The sequence below is a fragment of the Stegastes partitus genome, unplaced genomic scaffold (genome assembly GCF_000690725.1).
Source record: "Stegastes partitus isolate 25-593 unplaced genomic scaffold, Stegastes_partitus-1.0.2 Scaffold444, whole genome shotgun sequence".
NCBI classification, from domain to species: domain Eukaryota; kingdom Metazoa; phylum Chordata; class Actinopteri; family Pomacentridae; genus Stegastes; species Stegastes partitus.
In genome coordinates, this window is record NW_007578175.1 from 74,643 (window position 1) to 85,145 (window position 10,503).

The following is a 10,503-nucleotide window of genomic DNA, read 5'->3' on the forward strand; positions in this document are numbered from 1 at the left end:
TCATCATCATCATAACACGTTCCTACACCAACAAAAAGGTTCTTGAAAGAACTCCAAAAGTTTCCCCACAACCCCAAACCTCCACCACCAACACTGCAGGATTCTGTGGTTCTGCTGTAAACTTTTGTAAACTTTCTCACCATAAGTGGGCGGCTGCACATACGGAGGCAGTTTGACTGAGTCCAGGCTGCATCCTGCTTAAATTTAAACCATCTCTGCTGCAGTCACTACCGGTAAATCAGATAAGCTCCTCATGAATAAGTTGATGAGCTCCTCCCTCCTCCGGTCCGCGGCTCTCCGCCCCCGCTCGTCCCGTTAAATTCCTGCTGCCTGGCATCAGGTTCCCGGGGGAGAGGGCGGAGAGTTGGCCGCAAACTCTGTAACACAAGTAACTAACAGTAAGCAGGCAAGGTCGGGACAAACTGGGAAACTCGTTTTACCGAAACTCTAGAGACGACTTGGCTCTGAATAAACGCAGCGGTGTGTGAGGGGGAACCGGAGGGCAGGCTGAGATGAACCGGAACGAGGCGGGCGGACGTATATTAGACACCGGCCTGACGTTCTCCAGCTCCAAGCGCGCCTTTACAGCGAGTCTTCCGATGGCAGAGAGGCGGACCAGACGTGCGACCGGCTCGGATCTGACCAAAACCACGGCGGCCCGGGCTGCTGCTATAGCCGAGCAGCTGCACCATGAATGCTCCATCCTCCTGGAGCTCTATGTGAGTAGAGAAGCTTTGTTTTTTTCCACTGGCTGCAACCTGCCAGCAGGTCACAGTGTGATTTCAGGACAGAAGACTGAGAGAAGTGTGTGTGAGTGTGTGTGAGTGTGTGAGCGTGAGGAAGAGAGAGGGAGAGAAGTAGGCCAAGGTTAAATGGAAAATTAATAGATTTTTCTCTGTGTCTGGAGAGTCTGCTGTGCATGCATGTCTGCAACTTTGTGTGTATTGCAGAGGCGCACGGAGACAAAAAGTGAGAAAGAGAAAGAGTGGGAGAGGCAGAATGATAAAAGGGATGCGTGCACAAGCATGATAAGAAGGAGGGAGAGTGTGTGCGTGTGTGTGTGAAAGAGAAATAAATTATGTCTCTGGCAGCAGGGGGTAGGAATGCAGAATGGAGGGGGATGACCTCAGTTGGAATGACAGAGGTGGGCGTTTTTTCTGGCACATACTCTTCATGTCTTTTCCACCAGTCTGCCTCTCTTTGCCTAAAGGTGCAGGAGCTACTGGTCATTAAAACTTCTTGGTCTCCCGCCAGTTCGCTGCCTCATCCTTCCTTTCATGTGTCTTGCCAGCAGCGAGGGAGCAGCCTGGGGTGTAGCTTCGCATCCACCTCACCCCCAGGATTTTGACCTTTCCAGCCTCTGTCAGTCTTCAGTTTTCCTCCTCCTGACACAGTTTTCTCTGCAAACCTCTCACTGACTTTGTGGGTTCCTTTAGGGAACGCTGCAGCCCCGAAGTTGCAACACCACTCCAGGGAACACGTCATGGAGTAATTAGATATGTCTTCATCTGTCATACACAAATTTATGTTCATTTTGTGCATTTTTGTGTTTCTCTCCTGGGCTGTCAGGAACAGTTTCTGAAACAGAACTTGGTTCAGTCTTTGGCACATAAATTTTAAATGAACCTAATGCAGATTGAATATTCGTCAAGCGGAGTATTATTATTGCCAGGCAGGCTATCTGTCATTGGGTGGGAAAAGCTTGTTTACAGCATCCGATTCATACCTCTTAAATCATTTCTAGAGCTTAACACGTTATCATAATTCACAGTGAACCATGAGGATATTGTTTCTGGCTGCACAATTGCTTCCCGTAGTATCCATAACTGCCTCAGTAACATTCCCTCTGCAGTCTGAGCAGTAAACATTAACTTCCCCCCCTGACTTCCAGAGCGTACAGGTCACATCAGGCCTCTCTGTCAGACTTGTACCAATTTGCACGCAGGGTTCAACATTAGCGCCTCAGTATAATGTCACAAGGAGACCTCTGGGATGCTCAACTCACACAAGTATTAAAGCTGAGGCCAGCTACAGTTATGTCTGTGAAGTGATCTGACAATATTATCAGCCAAACCATAATGTCAGGTTTGTCAGAACTCTATCTGGTGGCTCTGAGAGTGTAGAGGTGCTGTATTGTTGTATGCTGTTTATTGCAGGTATAATATGGTTTTAATGTTAAAGCAGGGCTGCAAGGTGGCGCAGTTGGTAGCACTGTTGCCTTGCAACAAGGAGGTTGCTGGTTCGTGTCCTGGTGGGGGCACTGGAATCTTTCTGCATGAAGTTTGCATGTTCTCCCCGTGCAGTGTGGGTTCTCTCCGGGTTTTCCGGCTTCCTCCCACACAGTCCAAAAACATGTTGAGGTTAATTGGTGATTCTAAATTGTCTGTAGGTGTGAATGTGAGTGTATGGATGGATGGATGTTAAAGCAGTAGGTTGACACACTGGAAAGTTTAATTATTCGCGTTCATGCTGAGAATCTCTCATCTGTACCACAAATATGAAGCTAGAGACAGCACACTATTAGCTTAGCATAAAGGCTGGAAGCAGGGATAGAGTGGGACTGGTTCTCTCAGATGGAAAGGAAATCGTCTAAAGTTCACCAATCAGCACATTGTTGAATTTGTATGAAGACGTAAGTGTAAATAAAACATTTGTGGTTAGCTAGGCTAGCTTTCCCCCTGCATTCAGTCTTTATGCTAAGATAAGCTAATAGCCTGCAGGCTGTTAGATTTATTTTAATTGTAAATATACGAGAGTGGTATCATTTCAAATGTCCATCCATCCAACCATCCATTTTCTTCCGCTTCCCTGAGGTTGGGTTGTGGCAACAAGTCAAGCAGGTCATTCCAGACGTCCATCTCCTCATCTATGTTTTCCAGTTCTTCCTGGGGATCCTAAAGAGTTTTCAGGCCAGATGGGCTATGTAATCCCTCTAATGAGTTCTGAGTTTACCCTGGGATCTCTACCCAGCTGGACATGCCTGAAAAACTTCCAAAGGAATGTGCCCAGGAGGCATCCTAACAAAATGCCTGAACCACTTCAATTGGCTTCTTTCAGCTTAAAAGAACAGCAGCTCTGAGTTCACTCCAGATGTCTGATTATTCACCCTATCTGCCACTTGTATTCTTGAGTTCCTTATTTTAGTCACTACCCAGAGCTCATAACCATAGTTGAGGCTTGCAATGTAGATTGATTGTCAATAACGAGCTTTGCCTTCTGGCTCAGCTCCCTCGTCACCACAACAGTCTGGTAAAACTCTCGCATTACTGCTGATGTCTGTTTGTATATCTCATGCTCCATGTTCCCATCACTCATGAATATCATGCCGAGATACTTCAACTCTGTTACTTGAAGCAGCAACTCACCCCCAACCCAGAGGGAGCAATCCAATGATTTCCAACAGAGAACCATGAGTCAGATTTGGAGGTGTTGATTTTCATCCAGGCCACTTCACACCTGGTGTCAAACCACCCCAGTGCACGCTAAAAGTCACAGCCTGAAGAAGTCAACAGAACTATGTCATGTGCAAAAAGCAGAGCGCAACTCTGTGGTCCCCAAAACAGACACCGTCCTTATCCGGGCTGCACCTTATGAACAGGATTTGAGACAAAGAGCAACATTGGTGGGGTCCAACACCGACCGGAAGCCTGTTTGATTTTGTTTGGAGAATATAAACACAGCTCTCACTTTGGTAGTACAAGGACTGGGTGGCTCATAGCAACAGCTCCAACAACTCCATATTTCCAAGTTAACTCCAAGAAAGCAGTAGATATGCATATTTCTATGCCAAGAAAGTTCTGTCATGTTTCACCACACATTTTCATACAGAACACCAGTATGCAATATGGTGTTGTATGTGTTGCACTGAAAAAAGTATTTTGTTTCTGCTTCTGTGGTATTTTAATAAGCTCATTTTAACCTTTTACGTGTTTACTTAATAAATCCCTACTGGAACTCAGCTCAGCACAGATTCCTCTTTAGAAGTACTGTGAATGCCTGAGCAAATTCCTAAGGTATTAAGAGGAAATCTCTTTTGCCTTATTGACAATGATTTGCCAAATTGCTGTCAAAGTGACGTCAATGCGGTTTGATGGAAAGCCTTCTTCAATCCTCCACTGTTGGCCTACACTTTCGAACACCCCCGTCTTCCCTCTACTTGTTTTCTTTTATGAATGTCATCCTAAATCTCCCTTTTGTTCTCCTTTTTCTTTCTTCTATTCGCAAGAGGAAGATGGAGAACTTCCCTTCTGATGTGGCTGACGGTCGTCTGGTGTCCGTCCCTCCGCCTTCCTCCCAGTTGGACACCAGAGACAAGTTGTGGCGCCTCCACTCTGCTTTGCTGCAGTGCCGCAGCTTGCTGGAGAGGGCGATCGCTAAAGAGGAAGAGGAGCTGGGCGGTGGGAGGAAGGGTGAGTACGACAACCAGAAGAAAACGGTGAAGGAAAGGCTGTCACTTCTAATAATCAACACTGGAGAGCTCCTCAAAGCTGCTGACGGCCCTGCCATCCCGACTCCAAGCTCGGAGGGTTTAGAGGTAGGTGTTGATGTGGTCAGAGGTGTTATTGATGAAGGTGAAAGTGCCGGATAGAAATTGAGGCTCAGCTCCGTATTCTGTGCTCTTGTCTTTGGCAGTTAGACGGGCCGACCATTCTGTTTGAACTGAAGCTTTGGGTGTACCGGATCTTCAAAGAGGTGGACTACTGGACAAAGACCACCATCACCACCTTGAAAGACCTGCCCACTGTCATCGTCAAGGAGCGAGCGAGAACCACGCGGGCCAGGAGGAGCACTCGAAGATGAGATGTGAGAGGGCTGTGTGGGTGATGAGGACTAATGAGGATGTCAGAAAGGTCAGGGAGAAAGTAAAACAGCAGAGTGAAGGTGTGAAGGGGATGAGAGGCCAACATGAGAACCTGACTGATGTGGAGAGAAGAAACAGATTAATTATAATGGCCAGATGGGAGCGACACAGATCCCTACTGCCACAGGGAGAGGAGTTAATTGGGCTATGTTTATGAACAGAGGCCTCAGATGGAGAGAGAGACCAAGACACACTAACCATGACATTTGTTGGAACAAGTTTATTTGAGGTGTGGCAGAGTCTAATACATTTTCATATTTATTGTTTAAGAGGAAATCTTAACATTGAGAGTTGAAAAACAAAGTTTCTTTCTTTCTTTCTTTCTTTCTTTCTTTCTGCCAGCTGAACAAAGAAACAAAGATGCTGCTTTTACATATTTTTTTCAACATCTAACTCACATTCATGGTTTTACTCTTACATGTACCACTCCTTTGACATCGCATAAGTTTTCACTTTATATGTACTGCCTGGATTCACTGCAGCTCAGCAAGGGGCACATTGTCATGAAATGAAATGAAAAATACTTTATTTATCCCAGAAGGGAAATTCAATAATGAAAATGCATACCTGGGAAGTCAAGTCTATGAAGGAAAAACATGTGTAACAGTACCCTCTAGTGTTTACATAGTGCTATTACTTATATTCCTTCCTTTCTTTTTTAAAATTTCCTCAGTGGCACTAATGATTTCCTATGGTTTTCTTATGTTTTGGAGCACTTTATTAGCAATGGAATCATGTAAAACCACATCACAGACATCAGTAATCCACCCTCATGTGGTTATAAATGGGCTCATGGACAAGGAGTGTAGTGGAAATATGATGTAGAAATGTGGGTGGGAATTTCATTCGTTTGTGAAACAGGCTTTAACGGATGAAGATAGCATAATAAAGAAGCGTTTCTAAGATGTTTATATATGTTTTACCAACAGGTCATGCTAAACAGTCCGGCAAAAGGGACAGAAAACCATACTCTATACGTGACAACTGTCGACACGAACAAAAATGTCAAGCTCATTTTGGCTGCGTCTAAATTCACACGTCATGATCCATCATGTATTCATTGGACAGGTGCAATAATCAGAATATTAATTGGTTAAATGGTGACCCTGCAAAGAAAGACTAATCAGAAAAGACCCCCACATGCTACTTTTACCTGTCAGTCTAATCTGAGCTGTTATACTAATTGAATTAGCCTCAGCCAAAGACTAACGATTGTCTTTAAAGATGCATGAAGCTTTGGGGTAAGAAAAAGATAAGATTATGTAGATAGGATTGGATCCTATATAGAGAAGTCTAGATAAGCAGTAAGATCTGTGATAATGTAGAGCACCAAGAAGTAATGGAAGAGCATCAGTTATTTTTGTATATAGAAAAGCAGGCAATCTTTTGCAGTGTTTTTATTTTAAAGGATGAGGGGACCATTTATATTTTAATTTTGTTATACAGATTTTATTCAGTAAATGTATGTCTTGCTATATGTTCATATTGCTGTTGGTAGGTGCACTGGGAGTGACACAGGGTACTCCGAACTTTCAGGCTTCTGAAATCTGAATGTTGTTACTGAAATGAGACGTCAGTGCATTTGGTTAGTTGGTCATTGTTGCCATCAATAATTTCATGAGTAAATGTGATTCATAAGTAAAAAGGAGCTGCTGTACACGTGCAAAAAGTTATTCACTTTACTTGCTCTCCGTGAAAAATGAAAATGCATCACCCAGCACAAATTCTGTTTAAATATGTAATAACATTTCAGAGTTCTGGACCTTTTAATGTGATCCACTGTAAATGCAGCATGGCGTGCACTACATTTGTTGTTCTGTGTATGGGTTGCTCATTATCTTTCCTCATGTTCATTTTTAACTACCCTGGCGATTTTGCTGCTGGACTTCACAGCTTGTTAATCTGACTTTTTGTTTCTTTAAAAAACTCTTTTCTCTGCTTTGTGTTCTTTAATGTAAGTGGTCAGGTTGGCCCTAGACCAGGTTTTCTTAAAGGCTGCGAAAGTTAGGCCAGATTTGAACAGAAATAACACTGGGTTTTTAGAGGTGCATGATATTGGATTTTGCCTATGTCCGATTTTCCAAGTTTGACAGTTTGCCGATGCTGATACTGATATGTGCACATATCTTTTCTACCTAATTGCATAGAACATCAAGTCTCTCCTGTTGTAGAATAATATGCTATTATACCTACTTTTATGGGGATAGCCTATTGGCAGGTGCAGACATAAAATACAATGCTTTTCAAATGTACTCATTTATTGGACTAAACAAGAAAACACATAAAATATCCCAAATGTATTTTTATACAACATTTTCCAACAAGTCCAGCTTAAGTAACACATTCATTCATTTACATATCGGACACCAAAACAAGCCATTTTTATGTTATTAGAAACTTAGTAGTGATACTGAAATGCTGCTTAGTGGCATTTTACTGAGAGGTATTTCAGCAGTTACAGGCTCCAAAGGCCTCATATTATAAACCTCTATTCTATTGTTTATGCTGCACATATCATCTGTCAGTCGTATACTGACCTACACAGGACTCAAACTGACACTGTTAGTCCGTCCTTTTCCTACAGATCCCAGGAAAGCACTGTGATTAAATTCCTGGCAAACCGAATGTTTTGTTTTCGTAGAGATGGATTGTTTTCCCCAACTCATTTTTATGTTACACTTCTATCATTCTACTTTCTTTATAGTTTGTTACACCACCAGGTGCTGTCTCTTTTGACCTTTGGTGTAGGAAGACTTAGCTGTAGGCAAATGGGCCCAAGCACAAAGGGAGGATCAGGTTACCATCACATCTCTATAAGCAGCAATCATATTGTAGGAAACTGCCACACTCATTAGCGTGGACACAGCAACAGTGGGATTTGCACATTGTAAACACTGTATGGTCAACGGCCTTATCATAAAGAATGTAGAAATGATTACCTTTATCCATGATGGTCAACCAAATGTTTTGATTTACCTATGAATTGTGTCAGTGTTACTGCCATTTATCTTTATCGTTGGCGTTTATGGTCAAGCAGCAATAATCCCCGTCCCGTAAATGGTGCTTTATCTGTGCAACATTTGTCTTGCTGGATACAGTTTTGTCCCTTGATAAAATGTTAACACCAGAGAGACCAGTCATCAAAGCTAGATCTAATTTTGCTTTGGGCTTCTTTATATTTCCCCACATCACTGTAGTCAAAAAGTCTCCTTGGTGTCCCAGATTGAATCTGGCTTTTGGAATGGAATCTATGATGTCTTCTTTACATGTTTGATCTACAAGAGTGCAGGGTTGATGTATTGTGTTGAAGTTCTGGCTTTATGACTGTCAAACCTTTAGCAGGCCTCTGTTATGGAAACATTTCATGTTGACTCTGTTGTCATATGAAAGTGTGTTTATGAATAGAATACTGCAACATAGGAGACCTGCAATTAATGACAGTTTTATCATTATTTTTCACTATTGATTTTCTTAGTTGATTGATTAACTGCTTGGTCTAATGTCAACAAATAGTAAAAATGCTAATCACAGTTTACTACGGCTCATGAGGACCTATTTAAATAATTTGTTTTGCCCAAAAAGGGTCAAATAAAAATAAATTCACTCACAGGGGAGAAAAAATGTCATACATTTTCCCCGTGTTAGCATTTTGTTGAAAAATTCCAACCAGGCCTGTTTAAAAGTTTGTGAATAACAATGTTTTTCATATTTTCCATAAAACAGTTACCTGGTTCTTTAACTGACATGTGCCTTTTCTGTCATTAAAAAAAAACACCGAATTTATGAATGTGTAATTATTTTTCGTTTTGAAGGTTTACCTACTTGGCACAAGGTGTCTCCATCAGTTAAAGTCTGTTCTCAGTGTGCAAACAATCCGTTTTTGTTGGTTTGTTTGGGTTTATTTTACATCACACATGTGTAAGTTGCCTATCAGAGCAGGAATGGCGTGTAAATTACTTGTGATGTCACAAATCCTCCTTGCAAGAAAATGCTTTAAACTCAAGTTTCCACTTCCAGCAGATGTTTGAGACTTTAGCGTCAAACTCTGAAGGTGCAACATTCTGCAGAGTGAAGCTCAAATATCAAGAACAAGTAACTTGACCAACACATTTCTGACCGGAGAGGGGCTCGAAAGAAGGAACTGATCTTTGCAACTTAATTTTCTGCAGGGATGCTAATCAGCAGCTCCACTCGTTGTTCGAGCTCCTCAGTGTTTCAAGTTACAGACACTGTGTGTGAGGTGAGACACAGTTTACTGCAAAATGCTCGCTGGCTTGTACTCAGTGTGGAGGGAATGTTCTCTAATTTCAGCTTTGGACCAATTTCTTGCCAGTTTTCCAAAAGTAGCTTACATAGCTTGGAGAAGTGTCCGTCTACTGAGTCAAACCTGCTGCTTCAAAATGTCCTCTGTGATCAAAGCTCTCTAAGCTTCTCATGATTGGTTTGCAAACTGTACTCAAAACTGTCACATGTAAGAACGCTATAATCTTGAGTTTGCTTTTACTGGAAATGTAGCCAGTGTTTTATTCAAACTAGAGCAGAGGTAACTCACAGCATTTACACACAATTTTATGTCCAAACAATTTAGCCCAGAACCTGCACCAGAGCAACTGTATTATGATTCAAAATGGCGACAGGGACCTTTGTTTCTTGCTCTAAACTGACAGGCAGAATCGTCATATTATCTTTGTTTTAGTGTTTCCAGTTGAAGATCAAATCACAATAAAACATACATTAAAAAACATATACCATTTACTTTGATACATTGTGAACATTAAATCAAATTGATGTACAGGCTTTTATGTTTTTTCTGAAACTTTGGTTTGGTGTAAAAACTTTTTTTTGTTTGTTTTTTGTTTTTTCCCTAATGTTGGTGATTGGATTTCTGAGGGTGTATGAGTGGGTTGAAATAAATTGATCCTGGCTATAATTTGAGTTGTAATTGTGTTACTTGAAAACAGATTGGCTCCCAAATGTTGGTGGAGAGCAGTGTGTTTGTGTGTCTAAGTAAGAAAAATTAACGTGATGAATGACATCTGTTATTTTACATGTTTGAGAGTTTCAACATTATTGATCGTGTGAGTGCGTGTTTGACTGTAAGAAAAGACAGGATATGCATTTCAGCAAAACGGGTGGAGTGTGTGTTTGGACGAGGGTGTGTGTATGTGTTTGTTTATATGTGTTTATGCAAACGTGTGTGTGTGTGTATGTGTATGTGCATCTTTTCATTTGTGTATGTGTGTGTGTTGTGTGGTTGTTAGGGAAGGAGTGGCAGCCAGGATGCCTGTGGAAGAGGGGGAGGTGTGTGTGTGTGTGTGTGTATGTATGTATGTATGTACGTGTGTGTGTCTGTCTCTCTCTCTCTCTCTATATATATATATATATGTATATATATATATATATATACATACTAGTATATGTCTGCTGTGTGTTACTGAGTGCAGCAAGCAAGAGAGAAAATGTGTGTGTGTTCCAGGGAGAGAGAGAATGAGACTGAGAGAAAATGGGTGTGTGTCTCTGTGTGTGCTTGTGCGCATGTGTCTGTGTGTGCTTGCACATTCGTGTGCATGTGGGTGTATGTGTGTCTGAGAGAGACAGTGAGATGAAAAAAGAGAAGGGGAGAGAGGGCAGGAGAGAGAGAG

At 41.9% G+C, this 10,503-nt stretch overlaps 1 protein-coding gene across 1 annotated transcript; it reads left to right on the forward strand.

Moving 5' to 3' along the window:
• The first annotated feature begins 396 nt into the window (after positions 1-396).
• cntf (ciliary neurotrophic factor) lies at positions 397-9,791 on the forward strand. The gene is made up of 3 exons (XM_008286251.1): positions 397-719; positions 4,226-4,534; positions 4,633-9,791. The coding sequence occupies exons 1-3, from the start codon at positions 513-515 to the stop codon at positions 4,798-4,800; spliced, it is 684 nt and encodes a 227-aa protein (XP_008284473.1). The 5' UTR covers positions 397-512; the 3' UTR covers positions 4,801-9,791.
• Positions 9,792-10,503: the final 712 nt, after the last annotated feature.

Bases quoted from the DNA above. Each gene is read 5' to 3' on its own strand.
- cntf (XM_008286251.1), top strand. From the start codon at position 513: ATGAACCGGAACGAGGCGGGCGGACGTATATTAGACACCGGCCTGACG. The intron at 720-4,225 runs GTGAGTAGAGAA...TCTATTCGCAAG, and splicing joins CCATCCTCCTGGAGCTCTAT to AGGAAGATGGAGAACTTCCC. The intron at 4,535-4,632 runs GTAGGTGTTGAT...TGTCTTTGGCAG, and splicing joins CAAGCTCGGAGGGTTTAGAG to TTAGACGGGCCGACCATTCT.